Genomic DNA, 16515 nt, shown 5'->3' with positions numbered 1-16515 from the left:
GAACTTGGGGACTGTGACTTCTCCCCATCTTAGCTACTACTGCATCAATATGTTTTGACCATGACAGTTTACAATCTAGGGTTACTCCAAGCAGTTTAGTCATTTCAACTTGCTCAATTTCCACATTATTTATTACAATATTTAGTTGAGGTTTAGGGTTTAGTGAGTGTTTTGTTCCAAATCCAATGCTTTTAGTTTTAGATATATTTAGGGCTAACTTATTCCTTGCCACCCACTCTGAAACTAACTGCAGCTCTTTGTTGAGTGTTGCAGTCATTTCAGTCGCTGTAGTAGCTGACATGTATAGTGTTGAGTCATCCGCATACATAGACACACTGGCTTTACTCAAAGCCAGCGGCATGTCGTATACATTTTAAAAAGCAAGGGGCCTAAACAGCTACTCTGGGAAATTCCTGATTCTAACTGGATTATATTTGAGAGGCTTCCATTAAAGAACACCCTCTGTGTTCTGTTACACAAGTAACTCTTTATCCACAGTACAGCAGGGGGTGTAAAGCCATAACACATACATTTTTCCAGCAGCAGACTATGATCAATAATGTCAAAAGCTGCACTGAAGTCTAACAAAACAGCCCCCACAATCTTTTTATCATCAATTTCTCTCAGCCAATCATCAGTCATTTGTGTAAGTGCTGTGCTTGTTGAGTGTTCTTCCCTACAAGCGTGCTGAAATTCTGTTGTCAATTTATCTACAAACAGCATTTTTCCCCCAGAAGTTTACAAAGTGTTGGTAACAGGCTGATTGGTCAGCTATTTGAGCCAGTTAAAGGGGGCTTTACTATTCTTGGGTAACGGAATGACTAGCTTCCCTCCAGGCCTGAAGGCACACGCTCTCTAGTAGGTTTATATTGAAGATGTGGCAAATAGTAGTGGCAATATCATCTGCTATTATCCTCAGCAATTTTCCATCCAGATTGTCAGCCCCCGGTGGCTTGTCATTGTTGATAGACAACCATTTTTTCACCTCTTCCACACTGACTTTAACGGAATTCAAAAGTACTATTCTTGTCTTTCATAATTTGGTCAGATATACTTGGATGTGTAGTGTCAGCGTTTGTTGCTGGCATGTCATCCCTAAGTTTGCTTATCTTGCCAATGAAAAAGTCATTAAAGTAGTTTGCAATCTATGGCGATATGAAGGAACCAGAGTCATTCAATATCGAAAATAAAATGTTTCCGTCTTTGTAGAAACTGAGTATCAATGGATACATGGAGTACGCCAAGGACCACAAGCTGCTGACCCCTTACCCAGCATCCTCTCTGGTCATCCCCTCCAAGCCGGAGGAAGAGGCTGGACCAGTCTAACATCTAAACATCTAGGGGCCAAACCAACATGGCGGAGATCAGAGTTGGGCTCAATTCCATTTCAATGCCAGTCATTTCAGGAAGTACACTGAAAATCCAATTTCAATTCTCTTTTAATGCTCGTCTAAACATTATTTTGATAGTGAAACCTCCAATACGTAGCATTTCCTTTAAAGCCGTATTCCCATATTGACTGTTAGGTCAACCGTAAACCCTCAAACACACAGTAGCTATGGCAAAGAACAATTCAAAGGTTTTTCATTTTCTAAGTGACTACAAACAAACCACTAAAACTGATTTAGAACTATTTCCCCATTCAAACGTCAGTCCATTGAGCCTTGGTGCCCAGTTTATTATTAACTGTTTAAGGATAGATTCTGTTTACCTTTGTCACTGTGGGCATGTCTGAACTGGCGTGAGGTGACTGAGGGGAAACTGTTGTTTCCACAATGCCTCAATGGTAACCAAGTAACTATCACTGAACCTATCAACCTACCTATAATTACCTACCATAATGGTATTATGCAACTAGTTTAGCTGTGCTTTAGTAGTGCTTAGATATGTTGAATAGGGAATATTGAAGAGCTACAACATGAAATCTAACCGGACCCACCCACAGCAGGTAATGTCTCAGAAGTGTCCGTTGGAACAGAATTTGGAACAATAGTGGGTTTTTTTGTAAACATCCATGGAATCATTTTAATTTCATCAATACGGGAACAATGATTTCCTCTATGTTGGAAAATATTTCCTGGGACTTAAAATGTATCACTTTGTTATTCCATGTCAGAGACTGTTGGATGACCATTCATTGGGGTCACCTGATGAAGGTAAGACAAATTATTTATTTGTCTGTCATCACTTAGAAATAGTGTGCTTTAAATGTGTGGTCCAATTATGGTCCACATTATGATACACACAGGACCTCCCAAGAAATCCCAACAATACAGGGCTCTGGTCAAAAGAAGTGCACTAAACGGAGCATAGGATGCCATTTGAGAAATAACAATAGACTTGTACAGGATTTGTCGCTGGGCTGTGGTCTGTCTTTCTCCCGTCTGTCTGTCCACAGACTGCTGTGGAGAGTGCTGCAGGCCTAGCTGTGGGTGCTGCAGCAGGCGAGCTGTCTGTCTCTCCAGTATAATACTAGCTGTAGGAACAGTCCTGGCTGTGGTAGGAGTTATACTCGCCGTGGTCTTCGGGATCCCCAAACCACCTCCTGGTAAGATAAATGAACACACTGGTCTTTCTCGGCTGGATCACTATTATCGAGGAGGAGACTGTGGATATGTCTCTGTCCATTAGTACACTAGTCACACACAATATCTCAGACAGCAATGGCACGATTCTGGCGAAACTTGGGTGAATGATGCATGTTTTACAAAATCACACTGATTGGCCAGATGGTGGCACTATAATTATGCAATAGGTCCCGAGGGGGTGTGGTATATGGCCAATATACCACAGCTAAGGGATGTTCTTACACACAACACAACGCTGAGTGCCTGGATACAGCCCTTAGCCGTGATATATTGGCCATATATCACAAACCCGCCGAGGTGCCTTATTGCTATTATAAACTGGTTACCAACGTAATTAGAGCAGTAAAAATACGTGTTTTGTCATACCCGTGGTATATAGTCTGATATACCACGGCTGTCAGCAATTCAGCATTCAGGGCTCGAACCACCCAGTTTATAACAATAGATTGAAAATGCTAACTTTGAAAGGTTACACCACTCACCCCGTTTGAGTCATGAAATTCCGTACGTAAGTCCCTCTCCTCATAAGGAACACATTTGACTCAGGGACCCATAAGGTCCACCATGATGGATCTTCCGCCATTTAGAATTTTATAAAAAAACACTTAAAACGCTACTCTTCTGGCACCGATTGTCCGATCTGCACGAAACTTGATATGTGGCATCTATGGACACAATATTTTCCAGACTAGTACTTAAAACAACATGTACGTTGGCGTGGTCTGGCACATTAAGAAGTCAAGGATATTCATATTGTAAATACATAAATAAATAAAAACATGTCGCAAACGATGTCAAGACTTAACATATGCAAGAACATTCATATTAACCACACGGTGGCGCTATAACGGGCACATGTTTATATCTCAAGATGTGTTTGACTCAGAGTGTTGAAATTTGGAGCACATGCTTAGGGAAACGAGTCTAGCTAACCCACGAGATATCTCAGACACCACTGGCCTGGTTTTGACAACTTTGGTGAATGATGAGTCTTGCCATAGAGATCTGTCAGTTACAAAATTACACTGATTGGCCCAAGGGGGGTGAGCTGCATCATTCGTAAGGGACGACATGTTTACTGTTGTCTTGTTTATCCATGTAATGGAGTGCTATTGCATGCAGTTACTGATATGACACAAGATGGCAGTAAATACACTGCTCAAAAAAATAAAGGGAACACTTAAACAACACAATGTAACTCCAAGTCAATCACACTTCTGTGAAATCAAACTGTCCACTTAGGAAGCAACACTGATTGACAATACATTTCACATGCTGTTCGTGCAAATGGAATAGACAACAGGTGGAAATTATAGGCAATTAGCAAGACACCCCCAATAAAGGAGTGGTTCTGCAGGTGGTGACCACAGACCACTTCTCAGTTCCTATGCTTCCTGGCTGATGTTTTGGTCACTTTTGAATGCGGTGCTTTCACTCTAGTGGTAGCATGAGACGGAGTCTACAACCCACACAAGTGGCTCAGGTAGTGCAGCTCATCCAGGATGGCACATCAATGCGAGCTGTGGCAAGAAGGTTTGCTGTGTCTGTCAGCGTAGTGTCCAGACCATGGAGGCATTACCAGGAGACAGGCCAGTACATCAGGAGACGTGGAGGAGGCCGTAGGTGGGCAACAACCCAGTAGCAGGACCGCTACCTCCGCCTTTGTGCAAGGAGGAGCAGGAGGAGCACTGCCAGAGCCCTGCAAAATGACCTCCAGCAGGCCACAAATGTGCATGTGTCTGCTCAAACGGTCAGAAACAGACTCCATGAGGGTGGTATGAGGGCCCGACGTCCACAGGTGGGGGTTGTGCTTACAGCCCAACACCGTGCAGGACGTTTGGCATTTGCCAGAGAACACCAAGATTGGCAAATTCGCCACTGGCGCCCTGTGCTCTTCACAGATGAAAGCAGGTTCACACTGAGCACATGTGACAGACGTGACAGAGTCTGGAGATGCCGTGGAGAATGTTCTGCTGCCTGCAACATCCTCCAGCATGACCGGTTTGGCGGTGGGTCAGTCATGGTGTGGGGTGGCATTTCTTTGGGGGGCCGCACAGCCCTCCATGTGCTCGCCAGAGGTAGCCTGACTGCCATTAGGTACCGAGATGAGATCCTTAGACCCCTTGTGAGACCATATGCTGGTGCGGTTGGCCCTGGGTTCCTCCTAATGCAAGACAATGCTAGACCTCATGTGGCTGGAGTGTGTCAGCAGTTCCTGCAAGAGGAAGGCATTGATGCTATGGACTGGCCCACCCGTTCCCCAGACCTGAATCCAATTGAGCACATCTGGGACATCATGTCTCGCTCAATCCACCAACGCCACGTTGCACCACAGACTGTCCAGGAGTTGGCGGATGCTTTAGTCCAGGTCTGGGAGGAGATCCCTCAGGAAACCATCTGCCACCTCATCAGGAGCATGCCCAGGTGTTGTAGGGAGGTCATACAGGCACGTGGAGGCCACACACACTACTGAGCCTCAATTTTAACTTGTTTTAAGGACATTACATCAAAGTTGGATCAGCCTGTAGTGTGGTTTTCCACTTTAATTTTGAGTGTGACTCCAAATCCAAACCTCCATGGGTTGATAAATTGGATTTCCATTGATTATTTTTGTGATTTTGTTGTCAGCACATTCAACTGTGTAAAGAAAAAAGTATTTAATAAGATTATTTCATTCATTCAGATCTAGGATGTGTTATTTTAGTGTTCCCTTTATTTTTTTGAGCAGTGTACTACCCTTCAGTGACATCCTGGGTTTGTAGGCCTATTTGTTGTGAAGATTTAGGGCCCTATTCATAAAGCATCTCAGAGTAAGAGTGCTGATGTAAGATCAGCGCCCCCCCGTTCTTTCATTATGGTCTGAAAGGTCTAACTGATCCTAGATCTGTGATACTACTCTGATGCTTTGTGGATACTGATCCCCAGTTCTAGTAATGAGGGTTTGTAATGTCCCCTTGTAGTAAACCGTGTCTGCAGGACAGCGGACAATGCGACAGGCTTCCTGTGTGACGACAGAGTGACCTGTATCCCGCCCTCTGACCTCTGTAACGGGGTCGTGACCTGCCCCAAAGGAGCCGATGAAGACACAGACATGTGCAGTTAGTCACTGTTCCAATAATGTTCTTATTTATTTTCCATTTTAGTCATTTATTTTTATTTAACCTTTATTTTATACATTTTATCAAACACGATCATAAAAAAAAAATACATTCATGGTAATAAGTGATGTGATGCACCGATATGACATTTTTGGTCAATATCCGATATTTTCCTTGCCATAAAAAACCCTGGTACCGATAACCGATATTTAACATCTTAGCGGCCTTTTAAGCATTCTAGTACAGTTAAATAGTTAACACACACACATGGACGCAGCGGTCTAAGGCACTGCATCTCAGTGCAAGACATTACAGTACCTGGTTTGTCATTACAGTACCTGGTTCGAATCCAGGCTGTATCACATCCGGCCGTGATTGGGAGTCCCATAGGGTGGCGCACAATTGGCCCAGCATCGTCTGGGTTTGACCGAAGTAGGCCGTCATTGTAAATAAAAATGTGTTCTTAACTGACTTGCCTAGTTAAATAAAGGTAAACATTGCTTGCATCCATGAGCTAGGTAGCTTTTTTTTAGGACAAGCACTATAGGTGCGCGAGACAACTTTACTACGAGTGATGGTGTAATCAATGTGTAATAACTACGTAACAAACGTAGGAACGCGTTAACGTGCAGTCATATTCAGGTCCTGATTGGTCAACAAGCTTATTTGACACGCAAAGACCCAAACGGCGTTCCATAGAAATCCTGGTTGAGAATGAAACGACTGACCAGATGAACAACGAAACAGCACAGCAAGTAAAATAAATAGGTTTTGATTGTTTTACTGGTAATGGGGACATACGTAAATGCAAACAAAATGTTTTGGTCAGTGTGGTGTCTAACATTTATTTAACTAGGTAAGTCAGTTAAGAACAAATTCTTATTTGCAATGACGGCCTACCGGGGAACAGTGGGTTAACTGCCTTGTTCAGGGACAGAAAGACAGATTTTTACCTTGTCAGCGCGGAGATTCATTAGGCTACAGGTGGAATAAATTCTGATAAACTTCACAGGGTGGTGAAAGTGCACCGTGATCTTTTTGCTCCTATCTAATAAATATTGAGGGTCTTATTCTGGTGACATGATGATCGATGCTTGACTGCCATTTGACAAATAAAAATAGTTTTGCTCTTATCCATAATCTCATCACGTAGACTAGTCTACCCGCACTGTCACTGAACTGTTGGCTAGAGCGCATATGCCAAGACCGGCTGCAAGACCAGAGTAAGCACATTTGCTATTTAACAGTCTGTGACAAAATTATCGGTAGAATTGAAAATGTTACGGAAACATATTGAACTTCAGATTTTTTTTATTCGGTATAAGAAAACTTAAGCGAAAAGGTACATTTTATGTGCCCTGCGTCATCAGGTACTGATTTATCAGCAACAAGCCAGGTTGGTGGAAACACCACTGGTGGGAAAATGCAAATATTTTCTTTATGCAGATTCTAGAATATTTGCATGAAAATCTGTCGCCAATTGGATGTAAAACCTAGCTATTGTAAGGCAAACCTTTCCTCGGTAAAGCAGCTATTAGCAAAACCAATGCTATTCATTTTCCTAAGAACCCCAGGGAGACTAGGACCCCAGGGGGACTAGAACCCCAGGGAGACTAGGACCCCAGGGAGACTAGGACCCCAGGGAGACTAGGATCCCAGGGGGACTAGAACCCCAGGGGGACTAGGACCCCAGGGGGACTAGGACCCCAGGGAGACTAGGACCCCAGGGAGACTAGGACCCCAGGGGGACTAGGACCCCAGGGGGACTAGGACCCCAGGGAGACTAGAACCCCAGGGAGACTAGAACCCCAGGGGGACTAGAACCTCAGGGGGACTAGAACCTCAGGGGGACTAGAACCTCAGGTTGAGAACCTCTGCTCTAAGTAAACATGTCCATACTTTTCCTTTCAGGTGATCTCCCCAACAACCTTCCAGGTGGTCTTGTGTTTCGATGTGGAAACCCTCAGTTTTGGGTCTTTACTGACAAGAAGTGTAACAACTTCAACGACTGTGGGGACTGCTCTGATGAGATTGGGCCTTGTGAGTTGTATTATTCAAATTGCCGAGTCGCCTACAGATTACAGTCGTATTTAATTAACCTTTATTTATTTAGGCAAGTCAGTTAAGAAATGACAGCCTACCCCGGGCCAATTGTGCGCCACCCTATAAGACTCTCGATCATGGCCGGTTGTGATACAGCCCGGGATCGAACCAGGGTCTGTAGTGACACCTCTAGCACTGCGATGCTAGGCAAGAACAGTTAGAAATAGGGCAGTAATTATTTAGGTCACAAGGGTCAGCACCTTTGAAGATGGGCCGCCATCCAAACCTTGGGGATAGTACCAGATATATATAAATAAATCGCAAGGTTAGCGGGAGTACATGTTACAGTCTAAATGGTACAAAAATGCTTAAGTTGAATGGTGCTACTCTCTGGTTGTTTCCCCTGCAGTCCAGTAACCTCTTCATACACAAAGGAGGGATTCGTTATTGTCTCCATAGCAACCAGGCTGAACTCTTGTTGTCTGTTTAGACTGTCCCCATCATATAACTCTGCTATCTTAAGACATGTGGGCTATGAAAACTGGTTACAACCTGCTTTTATTTGTTTTAATGCTTTAAAACAGGGAGTGGAGCGAAGGAACGTTTTTCGCTCACGTAAGCAGTTCTTTGTGTAGGTGATGTATATAAATGACTAGGTAATTTGTACATTTTTATGTTCCTCCCCAGTATATCTGGAGAGTTAACTTCCTTGCAATTGCTTGAATAAACTCTTTTAAAAAATGGAAAATTAGCTATATCTGATCCTTGGAATAAGTTTTTCTTCAACGAGACATTATTTCAGTATCAAATTGTATGTAATAGACTGTGTTTACCAACCTCCTATATTCAGACACACAGTGACGGAGAGGTGGCCTGTGCTTCTCATCTCCCCTCTACAGATGCTGGCTGTGCCCCCTGTGGTGTGTACTGGTGGTCCTGCATACCCGTGGACTTCCAGTACTGTTCCTGCATCCCTCGCTGTCTATGCCGTGATGGACGCCAGCACTGCTACGACTGGTCTGACGAGTACACCTGCCCCAAAAGTTTAACCTGCTAGACTAACTGCCACATCCATCCCCATCCCCTAATCTCTGAACCAAATCCAAGGTGTATACTCCAGCCATGTGAACATTGTCATCAGAGACTGGATCCACACCAATGATCAGAATCTTGGAACAGTTACAATAATAAAACAATCAAATTTTATTTGTAAAAAAGTTTAAAAAACGTAAATAAGCAACAGATTGACTAAGAAAACACTCCAAGTGTTCCTCCAGCTAAGGAGTGCAATTAAACAAAACCAAAAAACACCAAAGCTAACCTAGAGGTGGAAGCTGAACTCTGCTGGATGCATTACATCAGGAAGAGTTCAAATTGAGCAGTGCATTGTCACGCCACACACACACACACACACACACACACACACACACACACACACGGAGACTGTGGACCTCGGCTACGGAGAAGGAGACAAAGCATCAGTAACTGTTGAGTAGATCTATATCGCCTGCTGTGAGAGCTGGTGATGAAGAAGCACGTTTAACAGGAGGGCTGTGATGACCACTGTCCCCGACCTGGTGTTTACGAGGCCTCTTCTTGTTCTGTGAACAGGGTTTTACATGTCCGTTGGCGGACCCTGCGATTTCAATGCTGTTGAGTGACGAGTGCTTAATTTGTCCACTTTTAGCCCCTGTGCATTGGGTCTGATGTGTGTGTGTGCTCGTTGCTGGTTTATACAAATGTATCCTCTCCCTGGTCTTGTCTTGTTCTTTATCCTGGATCAGAGGTGATGCGCTCAGGATTCCTCTGACAAACTTCTCTCTGCCAACTGAAGAGCAAATAGTATTTGTCTTGTTTAAAACAACAGCACCTGTACTGACAGCCAGATCTTGTTTATAAAAACAGCACCAAACTGGCCACTGCAGAGACAGACTAGCTTAGAAAATAGCCTGGTTCAGATCAGAATGTGCTTATAGCCAATTCCCCTTAACCTCTGACATGTATGGCATGGCTACGACTGTCCGATTTGGCTAAAGAACATACAGATCCGGACCTGGTTAGCTTTAAAAATGGTGATGTACACTGCGTGCACAATTATTAGGCAAGTGAGTATTCTGATCTTATCATTGTTTCTATTTTCATTTTCGAACTCCAAACCATATAAACTTGAATGCTTATTGGATTGAATCATTTTCAGGTGATATGTATTTGTGTAATGAGGGTGTGGCGAAAGTGAATAACACCTTATATCAAGGTGTGCATAATTATTAGGCAGCCTCATTACCTCAGGTAAAATGGGCCAAAAAAGAAATTTAACTGACACTGAAAAGCCAAAAATGTAAAATGCCTTTCAGACGGATGCGACACTTTAAATAGCTAAACTATTGAGCTGTGACCACCGGACATTCATACGTTTTGTTGCGAATAGTCAACTGGGGCGCAAAAAATGCATGGAGAAGAAAAGGTGCAAATTAACTGCAAAAGACTTGAGAAGAATTAAACGTCAAACTACCAGGAACCCATTATCCTCCAGTGCCACCGTATTCCAGAACTGCAACCTACCTGGAGTGTTCAGAAGCACAAGGTGTCAAGAGCTCAGAGACATGGCCAAGGTCAAGAAGACTGAAACAAGACCACCACTGAATAAGATTCACAAGTTGAAGCGTCAAGATTGGGCAAAGAAATACCTGAAGACAGATTTTATGGACAGATGAAATGAAAGTGACTCTTGATGGACCAAATGGATGGGCCCGTAGCTGGATCAGTAATGGACACAGGGCACCACTTTGAGTCAGGTGCCAGCAAGGTGAAGGAGGGGTACTGGTATGGGCTGCTATCATTGAGGATGAGGTAGTTGGACCTTTTCGGGTTGAAGATGGACTGAAGCTCAACTCTCAAACCTACTGCCAGTTTCTGGAAGATTCTTTCGTCAAACAGTGGTACAGGAAGAAGTCCTCAGCATTCTAGAAAGTCATGATCTTTATGCAGGACAATGCTCCATCACATGCATCCAAGTACTCCACTGCTTGGCTAGCCAGCAAGGGCCTCAAAGATGCCTGAATAATGACCTGGCCCCCTTCCTCACCTGACTTACATCCTATTGAGAACTTGTGGGCCCTTCTCAAACGTGAGATTTACAGTGATGGAAAACAATACACCTTTTTGAACAGCATTTGGGAGGCTGTGGTTGCTGCTTCAGCGAAAATTGATCGTGAACAGATCAAGAAACTGACAGACTCCATGGATGGAAGGCTCATGGCAGTTATTGAAAATAAGGGTGGCTATATTGGTCACTGAATATTTTTGAAAGGCCAAAAATGTTATATAATTGTCATTTTGTGTTACTTATCTGTTACACTTACTCTAACAATTGAGAATAAACAAGTGAGTTGAGAGAAATTATTTTTGTAATTTAGTTGCCTAATAATTGTGCACACTGAGAAAGACAAAACTCACTTTTCCTTTGTTAAACATTCAGGTTTGAGGTTCAATAACATTTTGGATTGACTGAGAGCATTGTGTTTGTTCAACAATAAAATGAATCCCGAGGAATATAATTAGCCTAATAATTGTGTACGCAGTGTAAATACAAAGGATGTTAACACTTACAAAAGCGAATAGCTGATGTTCTTGACTCTTTGATCTTCAGTAGTTTGGGCAGTTCTGTTGCACTCAACTCCCACTGGTTTACAACCTGTCACAAACATACATGCCATACAAATAAAACAAGTTATCAATAAACTACTTTAGTACCATAAATGTGTTTTACAACAGGAGTGTTACCTGTTCTGCCCAGCCTTGTGTTTTACAACAGGACTGTTACCTGTTCTGCCCAGCCTTGTGTTTTACAACAGGAGTGTTACCTGTTCCGCCCAGCCTTGTGTTTTACAACAGGACTGTTACCTGTTCTGCCCAGCCTTGTGTTTTACAACAGGACTGTTACCTGTTCTGCCCAGCCTTGTGTTTTACAACAGGACTGTTACCTGTTCTGCCCAGCCTTGTGTTTTACAACAGGACTGTTACCTGTTCTGCCCAGCCTTGTGTTTTACAACAGGAGTGTTACCTGTTCCGCCCAGCCTTGTGTTTTACAACAGGAGTGTTACCTGTTCCGCCCAGCCTTGTGTTTTACAACAGGACTGTTACCTGTTCCGCCCAGCCTTGTGTTTTACAACAGGACTGTTACCTGTTCCGCCCAGCCTTGTGTTTTACAACAGGACTGTTACCTGTTCCGCCCAGCCTTGTGTTTTACAACAGGACTGTTACCTGTTCTGCCCAGCCTTGTGTTTTACAACAGGACTGTTACCTGTTCTGCCCAGCCTTGTGTTTTACAACAGGACTGTTACCTGTTCTGCCCAGCCTTGTGTTTTACAACAGGACTGTTACCTGTTCTGCCCAGCCTTGTGTTTTACAACAGGACTGTTACCTGTTCTGCCCAGCCTTGTGTTTTACAACAGGACTGTTACCTGTTCTGCCCAGCCTTGTGTTTTACAACAGGACTGTTACCTGTTCTGCCCAGCCTTGTGTTTTACAACAGGACTGTTACCTGTTCTGCCCAGCCTTGTGTTTTACAACAGGACTGTTACCTGTTCTGCCCAGCCTTGTGTTTTACAACAGGACTGTTACCTGTTCTGCCCAGCCTTGTGTTTTACAACAGGACTGTTACCTGTTCTGCCCAGCCTTGGTTTTACAACAGGACTGTTACCTGTTCTGCCCAGCCTTGTGTTTTACAACAGGACTGTTACCTGTTCTGCCCAGCCTTGTGTTTTACAACAGGACTGTTACCTGTTCTGCCCAGCCTTGTGTTTTACAACAGGACTGTTACCTGTTCTGCCCAGCCTTGTGTTTTACAACAGGACTGTTACCTGTTCTGCCCAGCCTTGTGTTTTACAACAGGACTGTTACCTGTTCTGCCCAGCCTTGTGTTTTACAACAGGACTGTTACCTGTTCTGCCCAGCCTTGTGTTTTACAACAGGAGTGTTACCTGTTCTGCCCAGCCTTGTGTTTTACAACAGGACTGTTACCTGTTCTGCCCAGCCTTGTGTTTTACAACAGGACTGTTACCTGTTCTGCCCAGCCTTGTGTTTTACAACAGGAGTGTTACCTGTTCTGCCCAGCCTTGTGTTTTACAACAGGAGTGTTACCTGTTCTGCCCAGCCTTGTGTTTTACAACAGGAGTGGTCGAAGGCCTCCAGTAGTTTCTCAGACAGGACCAACCCCATGGTGTTCCTCACGGTCTGCTTGAATGACGGGCCAACCTGCGAATCAAATAGTATACATTTCACTCTCAGTTCTGTTAGGGATCAGTGGTGCCATCTTGTGGAAGACATGTTACAGATAGGAAACAAAGAGGTCAGTTAGGGTCAGAATAGAATCTTAGCTATGGTGTTGTGAAGGGCTCCAGACGGTGCGAGCTGCACATTTTACATGGTCACCTCACACAAAAACACCTTATTTTATACAAAGCTAAAGCCATGGATTTGGTCAAACAGTATAATAGTACATTATTCTCATGATTCCTGTAATGAAAAAGTGATCTGCCTGTCCCTTTTCACTGGGGCCTGCTGCTGTGTGCCAGCGAGCCACGCTCCCTTTCCCCGGGAAATAAAATGCTCCGGGAGACAAAAAAAAAAAAGTGTTCTGATTGTATAACATTTCAAAATCCTATCCTACGGAAAACACAGCTATCATGTCACCGTGGAAGAAAGGAGGTTCAGATTTCTGTAGGTTATTTTCTCCTCAGCTCTCAATTTTGAGCTAAATAGCAACTATTTTACAACCAACATATTTGATATGGCTTTGAGATACGGACCATGCGAAATGCGCATAGGCCTCACTGGGATTGCATAGGCCTCACTGGGATTGCATAGGCCTCACTGGGATTGCATAGGCCTCACTGCCTCACTGGGCAATAGGCTACAACATTTAAGACATTCAAAATGTACTGTTAGATTAATACATGGCTACTAGCAGTGGGTAATATCTTTAGAGTTAGCGTCAGCGATCTTACTAATGTGTTTTGAGTTTTCACTTACTCAGGTGGTAAATTAGCCCCAATTAAAATTAGCCTACGATATTAGTGAGCAATAAGACGCAGGCTAATTCATCTCTATTGAACCTAAAAAAAATTTTTTGAAATGACAATTCTGGACCTCTATTTTAACAGTAAAATATAACAAATAGCCTAATTTGTCAAGTCAAAATGCATGACAATCACTAAATTATGTTCCACACTCAAATATTTCAAATCATAACATGAAAATGACAAAAACGTAATTATTGTAGTCTACTACACTTTTTAATAAAGCATTGAATTACTTCATATACTAAAATGTTCTATTACGTGCATAGGCTGGTGCCACCCAACTGAAAATCTTAGAGGCACCAATACCACTAGGGGAAGATGTTCGTCAGGAGCCCTGGACTTGTGACAGAGAGAAGTACAGAGTCAAAACCTTCTCACCTTTATGTTAGTTCCTGATACATCAAGACCTTGTAGCTTTGGGAGGCATGTGAGATATCCAACTGCTTTCTCAGTGATCGGGTTGTCTTTTGGAAAGAGAAGTGAAAACAACTGGTTTAGACCTATGCTTGTGGGTCCCATGGACCATCTAAGACTATCTGTCCTTGTCTCCCCTCCATCTTCACAAGCTGGAAAAGAACAGGACAGATGAAATCATGAAACATGTATGCCATCCTTAAGAAGAATCTGCTTTCACGATTCAGATTTCCTTCCTAGCCGTGCAAATAACAAAAGATAAGACTAGGAAGCCATGCTACACTATTGAGATGCCCCCATAACAAACTACTCACAGGACAGGTCCAGTATCTGTAGGTGTCTCAGTCCCCTTCTCATCATCCTGACAGGGGCTGTCAGTCTCTGGAGACCCTGGTCTGACAGGCTGTTACCACCCAGGGACAGCTGGACCAGACTACTGAGAAAAAGGAGAGGAGAACTACAATTGGACCAGGCTGCTGGGGAGACACAGGACACGGAAGTGGATACTCAGCACGCACATCGAAAGCTTAGGCATAGAGACCTAAATTGGTTGAGGTTACGATTGTGGGTTATTATATTTAAAAAAAGGGAAGTTAGTTAAGAACAAATTCTTATTTACAAAAGACAGCCTAACCCGGACAACGCCGGGCCAATTGTGCGCCACCCTATGGGACTCCCAATAACGGCCGGTTGTGATACAACCCAGAATCGAACCAGGGTCTGTAGTGACACCTCTAGCACTGAGACGCAGTGCCTTAGACCGCTGCGCCACTCGAGGGCCCAATATGGTTAGGCGAACCACCACACAGAACCATTTGAAATCTGCCTGCTAAAGACGCGTCAGGGTCAATCACACACTTGCAGTCCAGCCTCAGTGAATTAATTAGGCATTGTACTGTACAATAGAACAAAACAAAAAAGTGATTCATACCTGGACAATGCATCTGATGTAAGATGTTGGAAGATGTCGTGGCTGTCTCCCAGTCTGCAGCCAAAGAGATCCAGGCACTTCAGACTGTGAAACGTTTTGATCTCTTCCAGCTTTTCAGACAGCAAGGGAAACCTGTGAGGAAATAAGGCAACAGGTAGCCAGCCCATGTATGAACTGTAAATTAAGTGCATTGCAAGTTCCTAAATGGGCTGTAGGTTGAAGGTTACATAATGTTGGTGGTACTACAAAGTGGAGTAAGTAGGCTAGCAACAATGTGGCATGGAAGGTGTTTATAACCAAGCTTTGTCCACTGCCAATACTGCCTTACCTATGCCGTAAACAAAGTGACCCGAGCACTATGTCCCCGTATGCATCACTGAACAACTGCAGAGCCCTAGGGGCTGCATCGGGATCGGAAAATATCTGTTTTTCCTCCGCGGCGGCGAACAGTCTGTCCCCTACTTGTTCAGGAAATCCTTTGAGAGAATCGACATGGTTGATATTGTACGCTACAAACAACAGAGATATGTCGTAAAGGGATTTGGCAGTGTACTTCAAACTGCCTTCTTTATTATAGGTGAAGACGAAGTGCTCTTTTTTCAACGCCAGAGGGTTTGTTGTTCTATGTGATGATGATGATGATGATGAAGGCGGCTTCGTCTCAGCGAGCACAATGTTATTGACGCGACGAAGCTGTCCTCTGTCGCGCACATACACTATACCAGAGTCAAGGTCGCTCATTTTTATAAGACTTTACTACGAATTTAACGTCTTTCCACACCAATTCATCTAGCTACAGTAGCTAACCATCAAGTCGTTTTAACAAACAAAAAAAGTTAGCTAACGAGATGTTCGACTGCCAGCTTCCGTGAATAATTCCGGTTGAACTGGGCCTAAAATGACGTCTCGGGTAAATGTATTAATTCGTCCTTCACAATAAAAGGTCCCTCACGTTGATAACCTACAATTCATGGAGGAGAAGAAAAAAAAACATGTATTTTGCTCCGTCAATTTAGTACAACAATACTTCAACATACAACAAAACTCACAAAAGACAAGAGATAAGTTACTAAATACAACAAATAAAAGACTTAACTATAAACTAAAGTTTTATTATAAACTCAGTTATAGGTAGAAAAGTCAGTTGAAAGATTTAAAAGTCATAGGAAAGAAAGTGTTATGGGTGTAAGATGGCACAGTGATGCCACCTGTTGGTAAATGTTAATTACTGTGTTTTTATTGTTGTGCTTTCCGATACCCGGAAGTGTTGCGATGTACTGAACAAGACTGGTTACTCGCGTCAATGCCTCTGTCTCGTCATTTAACGTCCAAACAGAAAGATTCTTATAACTTATTTT

The 16515-nt window shown here is 43.4% G+C and overlaps 2 protein-coding genes across 3 annotated transcripts; one reads left to right on the top strand and one right to left on the bottom strand.

Annotated features, from left to right (window-relative positions):
• The first annotated feature begins 1230 nt into the window (after nucleotides 1-1230).
• LOC115156474 (low-density lipoprotein receptor class A domain-containing protein 1) lies at nucleotides 1231-8817 on the top strand. The gene is made up of 6 exons (XM_029703896.1): nucleotides 1231-1320; nucleotides 2117-2156; nucleotides 2399-2548; nucleotides 5549-5686; nucleotides 7598-7726; nucleotides 8629-8817. Exons 1-6 carry the CDS (start codon nucleotides 1231-1233, stop codon nucleotides 8784-8786), a joined length of 705 nt encoding a protein of 234 aa, XP_029559756.1. The 3' UTR covers nucleotides 8787-8817.
• Nucleotides 8818-8908: 91 nt separating this feature from the next.
• Nucleotides 8909-16068, bottom strand: lrrc42 (leucine rich repeat containing 42). Of its 2 annotated transcripts, none has more exons than XM_029705918.1 (7): nucleotides 15486-16068; nucleotides 15158-15289; nucleotides 14541-14659; nucleotides 14191-14276; nucleotides 12872-12985; nucleotides 11339-11423; nucleotides 8909-9557 (listed from the first exon to the last, which is right to left on the bottom strand). In XM_029705918.1, exons 1-7 carry the CDS (start codon nucleotides 15896-15898, stop codon nucleotides 9208-9210), a joined length of 1299 nt encoding a protein of 432 aa, XP_029561778.1. In that variant the 5' UTR covers nucleotides 15899-16068; the 3' UTR covers nucleotides 8909-9207. The 2 variants fall into 2 exon arrangements, with proteins under 2 accessions (XP_029561778.1, XP_029561777.1); XM_029705917.1 differs by having other exon boundaries at nucleotides 14541-14662; nucleotides 15486-16065.
• Between the last annotated feature and the right edge of the window lie 447 nt (nucleotides 16069-16515).

This window comes from Salmo trutta, chromosome 21, assembly GCF_901001165.1.
Source record: "Salmo trutta chromosome 21, fSalTru1.1, whole genome shotgun sequence".
Taxonomy (NCBI): Eukaryota; Metazoa; Chordata; class Actinopteri; order Salmoniformes; family Salmonidae; genus Salmo; species Salmo trutta.
This window is presented reverse-complemented; position numbering and strand designations above follow the sequence as displayed.